This window comes from Patagioenas fasciata, chromosome 20 (genome assembly GCF_037038585.1).
Source record: "Patagioenas fasciata isolate bPatFas1 chromosome 20, bPatFas1.hap1, whole genome shotgun sequence".
NCBI lineage: Eukaryota > Metazoa > Chordata > Aves > Columbiformes > Columbidae > Patagioenas > Patagioenas fasciata.
The window spans coordinates 3,030,180-3,047,828 of NC_092539.1; the positions used below are offsets into that span (position 1 = coordinate 3,030,180).

Sequence of the window (17,649 nt, forward strand, 5' to 3'; positions counted from 1 at the left end):
TGAGTCTGGGCTTGGTTTGACTCAGCTCATCCAAGTTATCTAGGCTACCTCAAGAGGGACAGGCTTGTTGTGAGCCAGAGATGTGACATTATGCCCAGGGTGGGACCACGAGAGCTGGTACCAACGCCTGAGTACGCAGGATCTCACCCTGCCAAAACTGCTCCCTCCTCCTTCTGACGCTGAAACCCCCACATGGTTTTGGCTCTGCTGTCCAGCAAAAGAGAGGGTTGGATGTCACCCGGGGGTGTGCCAGGGTTCACTGTGATGGTTTGCTTTGGGGGGTACCTGTCTGTTCACATCAGGTGTGCCAGGGTGTGGGCAGCTCTCCTGTTCTTCTCCTGCCTTGGAGATGCTGATGCACACTGCAGGCACCAACGAGCGAGCTGATGTATTGATGTCTGGTTAATGAGAGTTGGCATCTGGAGCTGCTTATCCTTTGCCCTTGAGAATAAAACAGCACTTTGACTGCAAGGGGCTCTGGTGTTCAAAGTCACAGTCGTGCTGTGAAGCTATGACAGGAGATCTGATGGGGGGGAGGCCGTTCTTTGTTGTGGGATTAGAGACTTTTAGCCCTGAGGAGCCCATTCCACCAAAATGCACGTAGCAAAGCACTGGGAAGGGGGCTGGGGTAAGAGCTATGCATTGTTCTGCAGAGAGGGCTGGATTTGGGGTTCTCTGCACCCCATGTTGAGGCAGTGTGGAGGACATGGTCACGCTGGCCAGGCAGGGGCTCTGGAGAGCTGTTTGGGGTGGTTGCCTGCAGCATCATCTGCAGCCCTCGGTGTTTGGATAGGTGGGTGGAGGTGGTGAGATCAGTGTGGCTGGGAGGGCTGGTGGACCGGGAACAGGGAGAGTTCTTGAGCCAACACAAACTGACCACCTGCCTCCCAGGGAGGTGCTTCAATACAGGGGAGCAGGTGGGTGAAAGGGTGAACAAGTCCATCTAGTAGTTCCTGCCACCTTCCTGCCAGCAGAGCTATTCACCTCACAAGTTTGGTGAGGGAGTTCTGTGGGATCCATTAAAGCTCTTGCAAAACCTGGTGAGAATCAGGATGGAAGATGTTCAGGCTGGGACAACCCTGAAAGCCCAGTTTGTTCTGTGGTAGCTCTGCCTGCGTCCTCTCTGTGTGGGGTTAGCACCACAGATCATCTGCTGTGCAGCAGGGCTGGTCTGTCCTGCTGCTCTGTCTCTGTGGTCCAGTGTCAACATCAGAGCTTGCTTTCAGCCTGCTGTGAATTGACCAGGACTAATTGAAGATGTCTCGTGAGTAGCTGTACTGAAAGCCACGTAGCTCGTCTGAAAGCCACACACTGCAGGGTGAGCTCTGGGGTGACTTTCCCAAGGCAAGGCACAAACGTAGCTCCAATTCCTCTCCTTGCTTTGGGAGGGTCAGACAGCATCTCAGATGCTTCCAGACCTTGCTGTGTAGCTTTGCCGTAAGCCCTGTGTGTCTAACAGGAGGAGGAAGCCACTCAAAGTGATCTGTGGCTGCTGAGAAGCAAAGTACTTATGAAGGATGATAAGTCCTGATGCAGGACAAGCGTTAATGGGCACAGTGCTTCTGGACTTTGAGGACTTCAGTGGTGATAACAGCTGGGAGTAGCACTGGGGTAGCGGTGCTGAGACTAAGGGGAAAACGTGCTTTTGAAATCAAAGTGTGACCTGATTCCTTTGCTCCATTTTTCTACCCTGTGTGTGTTTTCATGAGGCACTGCTCCTGCGCAAGTCCACATATGGTACCTGAAGCAAGTCTGAACGCGAGGTTTTGCTTTCTCCCAGTGCTTACGTGCGTGCTTTCTCCCACCAGCCATCAAGGTGAGCTGCGTTGGATGCTGTGGGGTGTCTAACAAGATCAATGACACAGCGTGGACCGTGGAGGAGCAGTACTTCAACAGCACGCTGTCCCTGGCAGACAAAGGTAAGGTCTGCAAAGACGTGGTAGGGATCTGGGATTTGGAGATGGTCTACAGAAATGTGTCACCAAGACTTCAGTGTCTTCTGGATGTGCAGTACCCCTTCCTGGGCTGCCTTGGCCTGTGCACAGGGGATGGGAGCCAATATTAGAGACTATAAGAGCTTAGAAGGAGCTGTGCAGAGATGCATCCTGAAGAGCTGCAGAACTTGGCAGCCGCCCTGTGAACACTGCTCGCGTATCCTCTGGCTGTGGTCTGCCTGAAACGGGGCTGCCGGCAGCGACTTCTCCGCTGGTTTGAGGCCCTGTGGGTTCACGTGGCTCCGTTTCCTATGCATGTTGTGGCCACAAAACGCCAATCAAAGCTGATTGACAGAAGCGAGTTACAGACCAGGAGTTTGTGTTAAAAGGGATGTGGAGATGTTGCTTCTCCAGGAGAAACTTTGGTTTCGTGTTAGAACAGCCTGGGACAGTTACCACCACTCCCCCTGCAAGCCGAGATGCCCAGAGATAGCGGTGGGGTTGTGTTATCCTGTGGGGTAAAGTGACACCGGCAGCCTTTGGGGAATCTGGGCTGGGATGAATGCTGTCTTTCTGCTGTTAAATAGGTCAGCCTTAGCACAAATAATTCATGCTGCGCCCTGGCTCCTGTTGAAATCAAGACGTGCCAGGATTCACCTGCTGAAGGCAGTGGCTGTAGCGGTGACTGAAAGCCCAGGTTAGCAGGAGCTTGGCTCTCTGGTGCTGCTTTACCCAATAACAGGAAGCGGGTAAAGCCTAAGTGGCAGTTTCTGTTAGCTCAGCAATTTTTCGAGCAGAGCTTTTAGCGTTGAGGGGAGACTGACCTCATCCTCCAGCAACTGGAGAGAGCGCTGCTTGCTCTGGGCTCCTGGCGAAGGCAGATGGCTGGCTGGCTCGCCCCTTGCCTTGGCTCATAGCCCCAGGGCTGCAGTTGGAGGTGAACTGCTTGGGAGGGCAGCGAGAAATGTTCCTGCCTGGTTTTGGATGTGGTGCTGAGCACAGCCAGAGTGCCAGTTGTGAACAGCACGGCAGCAAAATCCCAGAGGCTTTATAAGGTGCTGCGGACTGTTGAGCTGAGTTGGGAGCTGGAGGCTGCGAACGTTTGTGGACTTTGGAGAGGTTTAAACCTGCAACTGCACTGAAAAATGCACCTTCCAACTTCTGTTTCTAATATTTAATGATTCAAGGGAGAGCTGTGATATTTTGGCCAGTTCTGTCCCGATAAAGCTGAGCAGTGACAAAAGCCAACCAGGAGACAAGAGCGGGAAGAGGTGGGTGTGCTGTTTGTTTTGCAGCCCCTCGGAGATTTTGATCACTGCTTCAGCAGTTGATTCTTCTTAGGTTGCCCTTGGGAGCCATCCCCTTGACAACTGGGACCAGCGTGGACTGGGAGGGATGGAAGGAAAATGCATTAATGGCTACATACTTTCGTGGCTGTGAAGTGTCCCCTTTGAAGGCCTGAATTCCAAAGACAACCAAAATTTGGTATTCCCAGTTCTTTAGCTGTTCCTAGAAAGCCCCAGTCTTTTGGCTCTTAATTTTCTGGGACCCAGCCTGTTGCGTATCGCCCAGTGCAGCGCTGGTATCTGTCACCGCTGGTATTGCAGACTGTGCCAACCCGAGCCGTGAGCCAGGGCCAGGGTGGGCGCTGGAGCCGCTCATGGAGCTGGCAGCTGCCCAGCCGTGTGCCTGGGGTGTGATGGGGACAAAACGGGCCAGCTGACGTCTTCCAGAGCTACCGCAGCTCCGGGCAAGAAATAATAGTGCATGATTTATCAGAGACGTAATGAATTGAATGGAAAATCTGTCCTGCAGGATGGCAGAGTCCTGCGCTCCAGAGCTGAGCTGTGTTGTGGTGTCGTTATGTCTTGCAAAGCTATAGTGCAGTTATGGGGAAAAGGTTGCTCCCAGGAGCACGCCAGGTGCTCACCGTCACTGACCTGTGCTCTTCTGCTTTGTGTGGCAACGTGGGCACACAACCGCTGGGAGCTCTCGGCCTGCGGCTCCCCGCTGCCAGGAAGCAGATAAGGAGGGGATGAGCGGTCCCTGCACATGGGATTGCAGCCAAGGGCAGAGCTCGTGGGGCGTTTGCTCTTTGTGCCACTGGTACAAGCTCAGGAATTATTATCCTGGGCTTGCCGTGTTGTTTCCATTCCCTTCCTCCCGTGCACCGAGGAGGCAGGGGAGCGAGCGATGGGACATGGGTGGGAGAGGGCAGCGTCGATGATGGTTTTGGACCCAAGTCCTACCCCAGAGATGGCTTTGCAGCCGTCCCTTGGAACTGCTGCTTGGGCCTGTGCGGAGATGGAACAAAAGCCCCGGGGGCTGGCAGCGCTCCAGCCTGCGGCACGGGGAAGCAAGATAACTGTCTGCTGTCACAGCCCTCGCCGTGACATTGATGCATGGCTGGGCTGGCAGAGCAGCGGGGAAGCTGGGCTGCTTCTCCATGTCTGTCTGTCTGCTCTGAGGAGGTTGCTGGCAGCATGGTGTCCGGGCACAGCACAGCCCCGCAGCGAGGCAGCGGCTGGGGTTTGCCAGGGGAGTCGTGCGGTGGACACGAGCAGCAGAGCAAGGGCCTCAGCGCTGACTCAGCTGCAGCGTTTTTAGGCTCCCCAGGAATAGCTCTCAGCTGCTCCGGCCTTTCCTGAGCGGAGTGTGAAGGAGTTTTCGGCAGAGGGATGGTCCCTGGGTGCCTGCTCTGCCCAGAGCAGAGCTGTCCCTTTCCCCGTGGCTCTAGCAAAGAGCATTCGGCAGGGACAGGTTGCTCCAGTGTCCGATGGCAAAGCAGGTACCTCTCAGGAGATGCACCCAGTGCTCACGGGTGCTCCTCTGGGTGCCTCCCTGCAGGTCTGACACCCATCTGGGTGGGGAAACTGAGGCAGGCTGTGCTCCTGGCTCTAGGGACGTGGATGTTGAGTTGTGCTGTGTGTGCTGACGGGTGATGGCAGGAGCCCAGGGTGCGGGTGAGTTATGGGAGTTGGAAGCGTTCCTGAGCGAGCCCGATCACCCGCATGTGAGTCCTTCCCTGGCCAGCGTCACACAGCCGCAGGCAAAAGGTTGCAGTGGCTGCGGACAGATACTGCGGTGGTGCATGGAACGGTCCTGCCATGTGGGTAAAAACGTGAAGAAACCTTCAGGTGAGGGCTGGCTGTGTCCCCCCGTTCCTTCTCACACCCTGAAAAGGAAAGAGCAGGAGGGCCGACAGGGACCGCGGGGGCCCCGTGGGTGGGATGGAGGGGCTGCCTGTGTGCGGTGCTGCAGGAGCATCTCACCCGCCAAGGGGGATGTCACCTCCTGGAGGGGGATGTCACCTCTCGGCAGCACAAATGGAAAATGGATGGAGGAAGGGGAGGATGAAAAGTAGATGGAGGAAGGGGAGGAATTTGCTTCTGTCTCGGAGGACTCTTCTGTTCCTGTGTCCCCTCTTTGCAGCAGTGCTGTTACCTCTTCTTTTTGAACCCATGAGTTAAAAAACAAGGCAAGGGGCAGCAGCCTGTCCTTGCAGCAGAGGGTGACGCCAGACTCTGGCAGATGGCATGTCCAGCCCTATAGCATTGGCTGTGGTTGAGGGAGGATCCCAGGTGTCCCCAAGGCCACGCAGCCAATGTGTCTCTGTCTTGCCTGTCCCTGGTGAGTGGTTTGTGCTCCAGCAGGGCTGGCACCTGGGGGGACCGTGCAGGGGGGCAGGATCAACCTGAAAAACAACCCACCTCATGCTCTCCCTACCCACATGCTGACCAGTGACTTTAAAAAACAGTGAGCCGTGCTCTTTTGAGGACAAGTGACAGGAAGGGGAGAGGCTTGCAAAACTATTGAGGCTTGAATTGCTCTTTAAGCATCTAAGAGCAGCTGCACACTTCTCCAGCCACACACCTTTTTGTTGAAACAAGTGAGGGGGCAGCTCATCTGTAGCATCAGCTGTTGCTTGTATTACATGCTGTTTGGTTTTGGTTTTTTTTTGAAGGGTATGCATAGCATGAGAAATGAGGCAGGCCCCGAAATAACCCAGATGCCTGCTTTGCAACGTAAGGCATTCATTTAAGGCACTGGCCTCACCCTTCATTTCCCTTCTCACCCCTCCTGGGAGCAGCACCAAGTGTGCAGAGGGCTCAGCCTTCCCACTGGAGCATCCACAGGTTGACGACCGGTGCTTTTGCAGCCGAGAACCCCGCTCATGTCCGTGCTTGTCTGGACAAGCTGGAGGCACCGCAAGCTGCTGGGGCATGGCGCAGGGTCTGTGCTGTAGCCTTGGCAATGACACACAGGCCAGCGGTTTAATGAACTCGGCTTCTTTACATAAAAGCTGCTGGGAAGTGCCAGATGTACCAGCTGGTCGGGAGCCTGTGGCTGCTGTTTGCTGGAGGACACGGTGCAGCGCCGGGGAGCTCGCTCAGCCCAAGGGCAGCTCTCGGGAGAGGCTCATTATTTGCCTTCTGGAGGGAAGGCTGAGGGAGGATTTGCTTTTCCCACTCAGCCTGGGTTTGACTTGGACACTTGCTCCCTGGTGCTGGTTTTTCTTGGGTCGTCTTTTTGCAAAGAAATGCAATAGGGGTGGGAGGAACCTCGCAAGCAGGGGGGTGTTGGGTTTCTGTGGGTGTCAGCGGCACAGGAGATCAAGTACAGCAGTTGCTGTACAAAATAGCACCCGCTTGTACCCGCTGCTCTCAGACAGAGAGATGCTTCTCTCAAGCCAATACAATGAAGTAATTCAGCTCCGTGGAGGCCGTCCCCTCTTCCCCTCCCCTGCTGCAGCTCTGCCCGTATCCAGGAGCAGATCCATCCTGTGCCTGTCCCCGCACGGGGCTGTTTTCTTTGCACACCCTGTATCTCCAACTGCACACACAGCTCTTGCCCTGTGGGATGGGTTGTACATGCAAAGACAGACTTTTCTTCTGTTCCCTTTAAATCCTGCTTGTACCTGAGTTGAACCCTTCTGGGGAACTGGCTGTAATTTCCAGCTGACCTTACATTTGGCAGCTTGTTAGTTAGCTAGAAGGCGCTGCAGGGAATTCCTGGCTGCTCCATGCGCTTCCTTTGCTGGCAGGTTTCTTGCACAAAAAGCTAAAAAGGGTCAGCTGTACATCACCTCTTCCCTGGGGTGGTTCTCTGCCCGCCTGGCACAACAGCTTCGTGGCCAACGGTGGGCACAGGGTGCCGACCCTGTCTTCTAGCTGGATTTAGAAAGCGTAGTGACCTGAGGATGTGGGTCTCTGGTTCTGTGCTCAGGAATCGCTCTGCAAGCAGGAGGTGGGGAGGCAGCGGGTGATGCTCCTGGGCAGCCCCTGGCCAGCTGGGAGCAGTTACAGATGTGCTCCTGGCCATGCTGTGCTGCTGGGTTCAGGACCAGAAACTGCAGGTTCAGCCCAGGAAAACTGTGTGGAAGGAGCTGTAATTGCCTTGGGTCACAGCAGCTTCCTCAGCACTTCCCACTGTCTTGCCTCAACAGATCACTGTTAATCCTGAGTTGTTTTGCAGCGTTGCTATACTGCCAGATCCTGCGTATTCACCGAAAATGTCACTTGAAAGGTGCTGATGTGGAGATCTGTAAGCGGCAGAGCCAGAGCCTCAGTGCTGGGCATTCTGGTGTGTTCTCTTCCCCAGTCTGTACCTCCTGTGTCCATCTCGGCAGCATTAACCGCGTCGGGGCACAGGAGTTGTTGGTGCTGTGTGTTTGTGTGTGTGCAGATCCACCATGAGCGAGTTGCTGCTCTGAGCGTGGAGCCTGCTGGGACTGTGCTCCGTCCTGCCGGTGTTTATAGCTCTGATGGAGACGGGGAGCTCTCATTTCAGTAACACTAAGCGGAGTCTTTCCTGGCAGGTCTGCCTGTGCTTGCTGGCAGGTGGCTCCTCTGCCTGTCGGCTGCTCCCTCTGAGGCACCTGCATCTGCTGCAGGGATGGCACCAGCAAATGTGTGTGTTTACCCTCGTTTGTTGCAGTTTGTAATCCCGTGTATTAGCTTAATCCACCAGAGACTGAGTTGGAGTCCTCCCACTAAAACTGCAATGGCCTGGCATTGCCTGAAGTGCCCTGGCACTGAATAAATTAATGCCTCCCAGCTGACATCTCTGGTCCAGCCTCATGTGAGCATGAGCAGCTCTGACCTTTTTGCTTATGCCTAATACTCTGTTTTTCTGGGCTGCAAAGGTGGATGAGGAGAGACAGAGGAGGGCAAGGTGATGTCCTGGCTGTCAGGATCGCAGCGAGAGGGACGGTTCTTTCAGGAGCTGGGGGATCGGTACCTGCAGCACAGGGCAGGGGTGCCTGCTTCTCCACCCAAAAGTGCAAAACACAAACGTGCTGCTTTCCTGCTCTCTGCTTGGAGAGTCTGGAGAAGAACGTACCTGTGTGCACCAGCAGCACTGGTATGAGTTTAATTCAGCACCTTCCGAGGAGCTCTGCTTCCCCACGAGGGCTGATTTTAGGCAGCAGAAACACTATATTGCTATGAGCAATGGGCCAGCAGGCGCCAGGTAGCTTTCCGTACTACATGATTTGGCCAGCACGGTTAATGCATCACTCGCTAAGTAGCCAGAGAGAAATTGCCATATGGCGGGGCCTGCTGTTCCTCTGCTAGACCCAAAAATTCCGTGTACTCCACAGGCACAGCTTGTTCCTGCTCTAGAGCAGCAGGAGGGAGCACAACCCGCTGCCTCTGCCTGGGGTACTGGCCTGGAGAGCTGGAGATCGGGTCAACATCCCTGGTCCAGCCATTCCCCAGCTCCTGTGCCTGGGGTGCAGGGAGACATTCCAGGCTCCTGGTTGTGGCTATGGAGCAAATGACACCATCCTCTTTGGGGGATGGAGGGAGTGATACACAGAACATTCATCTTTTTTGCCCTGGTCTAGCCATGATCGCAGTGTGGTGTGTGTCGTACCGCACGCTGCCCTCGCCTGGCCCTGCCAACTGCTGTGTGCTCAGAGGTCTGGACTCTCCCAGCGCACCAGAGCCTGGGATCGCACAGGGTGAGTAATAAGGCTCGGCCAAGGCCGTCGTGTTTGTGCATCAGTGACCGAGGCACCTCCCAACCCTTTTCTGGCTTCTCTTCCTCTGCCACCGACCTGGAGGTTCCGGCTGTGTCGGGGAAGGAATCAGCCTCACCCAGAGACGCTGTGACTGCCCGCGGCTTCCAGCCCAAACCCTTTCAGCACGCGAGCTGTGGCAGAGTAAACTCGACTTGGATCCTTTGTTTAGCAGCATAACTACAGACGTGTGGTCATTTCTTCCGCAAACAGTTGAGACGGTGTTGTGTTTTCCCATAGCAATGCTGTGGGGAGAGAACAGGGTGCGCAGTGGCAGGGTGGGCTCAGGGGTACAGTCAGCTTGAGCTTTGCATGGGAACCCCACGCAACCCTGGGGAAAACCAGCTAATTTCTGTCCCTCTGCTGCACATCAGTGTGACCACAGGTGCCCTGAGTGTTGTGGGGCGGTGCTGCAGCACCGAGGTCTGTCGTGTCACGCCGGGCTGGGCTCAGGGATGTGTCCCCTGCCACTGGTGACACTTTGCAGGGTCCAGTGGCGCAGGGGAGCCCAACTGGGCCCAGGTTACCTCCCAGGGACCTGGCAGAGGACTCAGTGTCAGCCTTCTTGATCAAGGTGTTTCTGCACATGATGAGTCCTCCCAGTCCTCCACATTCACTGGTACAAGCGAACACCCCCCATCCCAGCGTGGAGTGGCTGAGCTGTGAACACGAGAGTCTGTTTGCTTCCAGGCAAATCTCTGCTGGATTCAGGGAAACCTCCAAGGTCGCTCTCCGCTGTGCATAGTAAGACTGCTCTTCCACGCTCTTCTGTTGTCGCTGCTCCTGTTGTCTGGGTTTGTTTTTTCTAGGCTGTCTGGTGCAACAACTCCTTTCCCTCCAGGAATTTTTAGGGAGAGTGTTTCCAAAGGCTGCGTGGGGGCGGCTGATCTCTGCTGGCTCGGCTCCTATCGGGAGGAACGGCTGCTGCAGGTACAGCCCGGCAGCAGAACCCTGCTAATCCAGCTGCCTCTGCTGCCCAATGACTGTCTCAGGGTATTTTTAGCTGCACGTAAACTTCAGGAAAAGCTTTTTGCAGCCGAGCACACTGTGGCCTTTGTTCAGACTTCAGGGAATGGGGAGGTAATGGCTCAGTGCGGCTGCGGTGGCTTGCGCAGCCCTTTCCTCTCACAGTGCATTTCCAAGCTGCTGTGTGGGGCTGTCGGAGACCCCTTGAGCGATGCTGAACTCCTGCTGACCTGCTCTTGCCTGTGTGCCGTCTGTGGCTTGCTTTAGCAAAGCTGGTTCAGGAGCAGCTCAGAATGGAGCTTTCAGAAAGTGCCGCTCCTCCTGGGTTTCTGCATATTAGGGTGGCCATCAGAAAAAACCACCTTGCCACTGCCTGCTACTGAGAACAGTCTCTGTTGCAAAGCCACCTTGCAGGTGGAATTAGCACATTAAATGTCCTGGATCTTTACTTGAAGCTCTCAGGCTGGAGAGACAGGGCAGTGAGAGGCTTCCCATGGGTTTTGTGTCCCCCTGGCTGCTCGGATGCCGGGGTTGCACAGTGGATCCAGGCGGCAGAGCAGCTCTGTGCTGTGCATGATGCTGTGTCTCACCTGCCGTGGTCTGGGGATCTCTCCAAGGTACACACGTTGCCCTGTCCTGTCATGGTGGTGGCCACACAGGACGGGCAAGCGCTGGGATGTCCCTCGCAGGGAGCCGAGGTGGCTTTTGCTGCTGTTTTCCATGTGAGAGGTACCTGGGTTTTGGGGCAAGGTCAGACTGTACCCTGCCTATGCTCACAGGGTGGCTAGGACAAGGCAAATTGCACATGTTCCCCACTAGATCAAGACTAGTCAGCATTTGGAAATGGAAGCTCTGCTTTTAGGAGCAGAGTTGCCAGCTGGAGGGTACAAAACTAGTTGCCACCACCTGCCTTCCCGCTGTAAGGGGGCACTCGGTTTGGGACTCACCAGCTTTCCACCTGCCAGAGGCACCAGACATGTGGCAGAAGACCGAAAGGGGAATCTCCTGTCTTCATCGGGATCATCTGTTTTTCTTCATCTTAATTTTATTAACCCTTGTCTCTGAAATACCTCTGGCACTGAACTCCAACACCCCTTCTGCTTTCTGCACCAGCGGGTTTCTTGAAATGCCCCTTTGGGCTGCTGAGGCGCCTACAGCCAGGATTGGGGTCCCCAGCCAGACACAGGGCTGAGGGTGCTGCTGCTGCCCCTCCACCAGCAACCTGTCCAAACAGCTTTTGTGCTTGTAATAAGGGCAAGAAATGCAGGTGTTCAGCTGGACACTGGGGCTCTGTGAGCAAATGAAGCTGCATGCGGTGGCACCTGCACGTGCGGGTGGGACCTGGGTGCTCAGGCCAGCCTGCTGGAAAATTCCCCATACATGGAGGATCTCAGGCGTAAAGATGCTTCTCTCTGGGGGAAGGAGAGCGTGGGCTGGAAGGAGCGGGTCTGGAAACAAGAGCTACTGCTAATTGCCCGCAGCATCTCTCTGCTTAATGGAGTGGAGAGCAGAGCTTTCCCCGGCTCCCTGCTTGGATCCTGTGACCATGAGCTGTGATGCTTTTGGTCTGTGTGAGCTGTGATGGGGCACGGCTTCAGTCTGGGGAGCTGTTGGAACTCATCACTGCCCAGGAGGGGCAGGAACGGCCTTTTCCAGCCCTCCTGGGCAGCTTGTCGCGGGCGGGAGCTGCAGGAGGGGTTTACGGGCTGTTCCCTGTCCTGCGGCGGTCATGGCAAGTCTGAGTGTCCTGTGAGCCGACAGCTCTCTGGGTGCTTGGGTTGGTTTGAGCTGTCAGGGTGCTCTACCTGTCTGGTTCTCATCTGGTGACTGATTCAGAGGCTGGGTGACCTGTGTGTAACCTGCATCGGTGCCACCACGTCATGCGGTGGCTCTGAGAGCTCGACTGTATCCTCAGCAGGTGAGCTGCGAGAGCTCCTGGTGCCGCCCTTAACCTTTGGGATCCCTGGGTTTCTGCAGGGGCTGGAAACTGAACGTGAAGGGCTCGCAGGTCCGCTGCCAGCCTGGCTTTCTGTTGGTGCGCGTGAGCTGGGCAGGACCTTGGCCAAAATGACCCGTTAGGTCATGTCACCTGGAAGGTAGAAGAGGGACTTTCATCTCGTGGGGTCTGTGGGCTCTTCTGAAGGGTCCTAGAAAGACTGTGAACTTTCATGCTTCTAACAGGAGACTTGAAATCACTGTCCTGCGTGGTTATCTGGGGCTCTGCAGGTCACACAGCTGGGGGGTCTCCAGGTCTTGGTGGAGACTTGGTAGCCACTGGACTCCCTTTGGCATCATGGTGACAGCACTTGCTCCCTCTCCCTTCCAGATGGAGCAAGTCCCCTTCCTGCACAGGAGAGCTATGCATTCCAGTTCATCGATTTGCTTGCCAAGAAGTACAGGTGATGGGTATAAGATCAATGTTGAATGGTGCCCGATAAAAGGCACAAACCCTCAGAGCAGCAAACAAGCCCTGGGTTAGTTGAGTCATTCGTATCAGCCAGGCTTTACTCGGTAACCAACAGGCAAAGGCACCTGCTACATCTCAAACTGCTCCTGTTCACCGAGTCTTCCCAAGAAGGGAATAGAAGCTGCCCCATATCGTTGTGCGTGGCCTGGCAGTCACCGGCTTTGTGCCTCCACCTGGTGACAAGATAGGGTGTTGCATTTTAGCCTCCAGAATTCGGTTGTATTTGGGGGGACAGGGAGGAAAGTCACAAGGGAGATGTTCAGGGTGGGCTGATGGAAGTGAAGGACAAAGTGTATAAATAGACATCTGTTCCTTCTCTCCTGCCTTGCCTTTGTAGCGATACGCGATGGGATGCTCGGCGTGTTATTTATTCTGCCCACTTGTGTGCTGCAGGCGGGATGCACCTTAACTGGGGTGTCCCTGGGGCCCCGTGGGGTGCCCGAGCGAGCGGAGGGGCAGAGGTGCAGCTTTTCACACCGTGAAGGATGCACCGAGTCAAAACGCCGCCTCCGCTCCGCCTGCTGGGTCACAGGGTCGGCAGGGAGGGATTTACCCTTCTCTCTTCCCCGCTTCCCACATCACGTAATCCGCTTAATCCCCTGACGACAGGACTCTGTTACTGCCAGCTCTGCGGAGCCAGCATTGCTAACAGGCAAGCTGTCTCCTCCGTCATGCATCAAGCGAAGAGCCGGCCAAACCTGGAGTCTTGGTACCTCCAGCAATGATCCTCCAAAGCAGAATAATAAACACAGCTTGATTTGATAGGTGTCCAGGTCTTCCCTTAGCACCGCCGCTTTAAAAACAAAACCTCTCTAAAATAATTTTGGGTGGAAGAGACCCTTAAGATCATTGAGTCTAACCATAACCTGACTCTAGCACTAAACCACGTTTATGCATTTTTATCAATAAACCTTGATACTTTTCTTACCCGAAGCAACTTTGGGAGCTGCCTGGTGTTACTGGGTCACGCTGCGGGTCCAGTTCAGCTGCTGTGGTTATCCCAGGAGGGAACTGGGAGCACTGGAGGGTGGATCAACTCAGGTCTGAGTCTGTAGCTGTTGTTTTAGCTGTGCACCAAGTCTTGGCCCTGATCTTTGCCCTCAAGGCCACCTCTGCAGAGCTGGATGCAGTTGAAGAAAACCTGTATTGATGTTTTAACGTGTGGAAACGTTCTCCTTGGCTTCTGTTGTTGAAGCAGCTGGGCTGAGGTACTGCAGGGCCCTTCTTGGGACCAGAGGTGACTTAGGCCTGGGAGAAGGACCTCTGCTTCCAGCTGCTGAATGCTGTTGGTCTGTGTGGGGCTTGGTGTGTGGCCAAGGCTATAACAGTGACTTGATGCCCACCAGACCTCCGTATCGCCCTCAGACGGTGCTTGGGCTTTCTTGCCTCCCCCCGACTGACTGCAGCCTGCTTGTGGGAAGACACTCAACATCCCTTCTCCATGCCCTGTGTCAGTAGCCTGGGACTAACTGCTTGCTGTGGCACTGGGATCCCTAAACCCTGCCACAAACTACCTTATTTCTGGCGTATCTTCAGATAGACCCAGCCATTGGGGATGGAGATGTCTCCTGTCACAAGGTGACATGGGTGGCAGCAGATGCAGGTTGGACTCCATGAGCCTTGTGTGTCCCCTCCAACTCAGGACATGCTATGATTCTATGGACTCCAGCACTGCTCGTTGGGTCTGGAGGACGAGCACGGAGTTGCCTGGTGGGCTGAAGGCAGCTGAACAAGTTGGGTGCTGTTCCCCAGCTGGTGGCCTCTCTCCGGAAGATCACGCTCTGAAAACGCTGTTCCAAGGCGATGGCCGGTCCCGCTCACCTTTGGTTCTTGTTTCTGCAGGGGTCCTGCCGGCTGGAGAGCACAGCTTTCCCTTCCAGTTCCTGCTGCCAGGTATGACGCAGAGAAACAGCCGTAGGTGTTTTTGCAGCCTCTGGAGCTGAGCTGGGCAGGGTTTGGGAGGAATGGCAGAGCTGGCAGCTTGGCCAGAGACACTACGGGGAGCAGCAGAGGAGCTTAGACAAGCGCGTACATTCTGCATGATGCAAAGCCGGGTCTGAACTGTGGCTGACGCCTCTCCAAGCGTGACCCAGGTGTGCACAGGGGTCCTGGTCGGTGTGCAGCCACCTATCCTGCACCCAGCACTCAGAGAGAGGGTCTCTGCTCTTGAATCCATGGCTGCGGAGGGTCCCTTCTGCAAGGAGGTCACAGCGAGGTCTCTGAGGCTTTACTGTTCAGTCCCAGGTCTTTTTTGGTGGGGGATCCCCTTCTCTGAGGTACTTGCAGAACTCTTTAGATGAAGATAAAAAGCCGTTTAAAGAGACCATTTATTTCCAGTTCAGAAACGCTTGACCCGACTCAGCCTTACGATCCTTTTCTTTCTCTCTGGACTCCAGCCTCTGCTCCTACATCCTTTGAAGGTCCTTTTGGCAAGGTCCTCCATCAGGTGAAAGCTGTGATAGACACACCTCGCTTCTCCAAGGACTACAAATGCAACAAGATCTTCTACATTCTCTGCCCTCTCAACTTGAACGACATCCCTGACATTGAGGTAAGAACGAGGATGAGTGTGGTGGGGAAGTGCCAAGGCCTCAGAACTTGCCACACTTGCTGTCTGGACAACTCTGAGTGAATGTCTTGCCTGTGCAAGAGCAGGGCAAGGACTCCTGATCTGTCCTGCTTTGCCATCAGTCCCTGTTCCCAGGAGTTTTCTGACTCTGCCACATGTTGCTTTGAAATATTTAGGTGAATTTTCAGCACGCAGAGACGTGTTTGCCAATAGCACCTGGTGCTTGTAGAGACCTGGGTTTGGGGAGCTTGCTTTGGAGGAAAGAGCAACTAATAGGACAGCAAATCTGAGGGGATGGAGAAGTGATGTGGCTGTGCTGTGTTGCTGGTTCCTTGTGTCCACCTAGAGCAGATATTTCTGCTTGCTTGTTTTGAATCTGAGTGTTTTCTGGAGGCTCTCTGATGCTCGTGAGCCAACATCTCTGTCTCCCTGCTGTCCTGCAGCAGCCCAACACTATGTCAGTCACCAAGAAGTTCAACTACAAGCTCGTGAAAAGTGGCAACGTTATCCTGACCGCCACTTCGGATCTGAAAGGGTACATCGTGGGGCAAGCGATCCAGCTCCGCACCGACATAGAGAACAAATCGGGCCGGGACACCGGGCCCGTGGTGGCCAGTCTGCTCCAGGTAAGCATCCAAAAATGTGATTCTTCAGCTTGTGCTGGTACTTGATACCCCTGAGGCCTCTGTGAAACTGGGGCAGTTCTCAGCACAGTGTGTATCTCTGCTACATGTGCCTGGGAGGTGGCGGGGAGGAGTCCAGACCTGTGGCTAACTCTGTTTATCTCTGCCTTCCTGGGGAAAAAGGTGGCAGAACATCTTGCTTATACCAATTCAATCTATTGTGTAATAATGGGTGATTCTGCCCTGCAATATGCACGTTAGGTTTGTACTCATCTTTATATGACAAAGGAATTGGGTGGTTTTCCTAGACACAAACCCATCCGCAGTCTGTCATCTAGCTGTGTTTTCTCCTGTCTGTACAGAAAGTGGCTTATAAATCCAAACGCTGGATTTACGACCTGAGGACCATCGCGGAGGTGGAAGGCTCAGGGGTGAAAGCCTGGAAACACGCAGAATGGAAGGAGCAGATCCTCGTTCCGGCACTGCCCCAGTCCATTCTGCAGGGCTGTAGCCTCATACATATCGACTACTACATCCAGGTGAGTACTTGGTGTTCACGGGGAGCTCCAGTGGGCTCTGCTGCAACTTCTGTGCTGCCCTCAGCACAGGACACACATGGGCCTGCTGGAGAGGGGCCAGAGGAGCCACAGGAATGATCTGAGGCTGGAACAGCTCTGCTGGGAGGACAGGATGAGAGAGCTGGGGTGTTCAGCTGGAGAAGAGAAGCTCTGGGGAGATCTCATTGCAGCCTTTCCGTACTTAAAAGGGACTGAGAAGAAAGATGGGGACAGACTTTTGAGCAGGGCCTTGTTGCGACAGAGCAAGGGGTGATGGTTTTGAACTAAATGAAGGATATTCAGGCTGAACATGAGAAAGAAATTGTTGGCCCTGAGGGTGGTGAGAGCCTGGCCCAGGTTGGCCAGAGAGGTTGTGGATGAACCATCCCTGGAGACATCCCAGGCCAGGCTGGACAGGGCTCTGAGCAACCTGAGCTGGTGAAGATGTCCCTGTCATGGCAGGGGTGGCACTGGGGAAGCTGGGAAGGTCCCTTCAACACAAACTATAATATTCTACGATTCTGTGCTCCCTTCTGGGCTGAGCTCCATCGCTGAACTCCGTAGCCCTTGTACCAGGTGAACCTTCCCAGCGCAGGGTATAATGAAGAGGATGCCACTGTTTTTCCTTCTCTTCCAGGTTTCCCTCAAGTCACCAGAGGTTTCCGTCACTCTCCCCATTTACATTGGTAACATTGCTGTGAACAGGGTGCCCCTGAGCCCCTCCCGCTCCATCCAGCACATCCCATCTGCAGTGGTACCCAGCGCCCCCCCGGAGGAAGAGGAGGCTGCTGGCGGTTACCACCCCATGGACAATGTCTCGATCCCCACCAAAAGCCATTCCCAGCAGCAGCCGTTCAGCTACGCCCCAGGACTGAGCTTCCAGGAGATACGGGTGGACTCGGAGCAGACGGGCTCCCCAAACCATCCCACGCTCTGCCTGTCGACAGGAGCCACTGTCCCTTACTACGCCGAGGGGAACGTGGTGCCTGTCCCCACGGCCAGCTCTCTCATTTTGCCTCCGGAATACAGCACGTGGGGGTACCCGTACGGTGAGCAGCTCCTCCTCACATCTAAATGGGCTGCAGCGTCATAGGAAGCGTCTCCTATGGCAAGAGTATTTGCTAGCTGTGAGCTGGGTGGGGGTGTAGGGGTGTCAGAGAGGATCGTGAGATCTGCAGAGGCTAAAGCAGGCAGAGAGGAATCTCCTCTTACGGCTGTAAAAGCTGGCCGGCTGTTCCCACGTCTACACCCCTGCCTGCCCTGGGCTTGTCATGAGAGGATCTCCCTGTTCTTAAACGGGCTTTCAGCCTCCCACTGATAGAAAAAGCCTCTTGGCGTGTGGTGAGGCTGGTGGAGCAGAGCCAGGAAAATCATGTAACTGAAATCTTGTGTTTGACTGGGAGTGGGTGCGCAGCTGGGCTGGAGACACGGGCTGTGCGGGCGGGAGCTGAGAGACCGTCCGGGGCGGAAAACCTGGGGAAACCCCAGCAGGCTGGGTTCCTGCAGCCTGGC

The 17,649-nt window shown here is 55.0% G+C and overlaps 1 protein-coding gene across 1 annotated transcript in view; it reads left to right on the top strand.

Annotated features, from left to right (window-relative positions):
- ARRDC1 (arrestin domain containing 1) overlaps positions 1-17,649 on the top strand; it is a 36,313-nt gene that overhangs the window by 13,862 nt on the left and 4,802 nt on the right. Inside the window, exons 2-7 of the mRNA XM_065854111.2 lie at positions 1,809-1,919; positions 14,231-14,281; positions 14,785-14,939; positions 15,401-15,583; positions 15,943-16,119; positions 16,775-17,186. Of these exons, the coding sequence (XP_065710183.1) occupies positions 1,809-1,919; positions 14,231-14,281; positions 14,785-14,939; positions 15,401-15,583; positions 15,943-16,119; positions 16,775-17,186 (1,089 nt within the window). The remainder of the gene's footprint in view (positions 1-1,808; positions 1,920-14,230; positions 14,282-14,784; positions 14,940-15,400; positions 15,584-15,942; positions 16,120-16,774; positions 17,187-17,649) is intronic.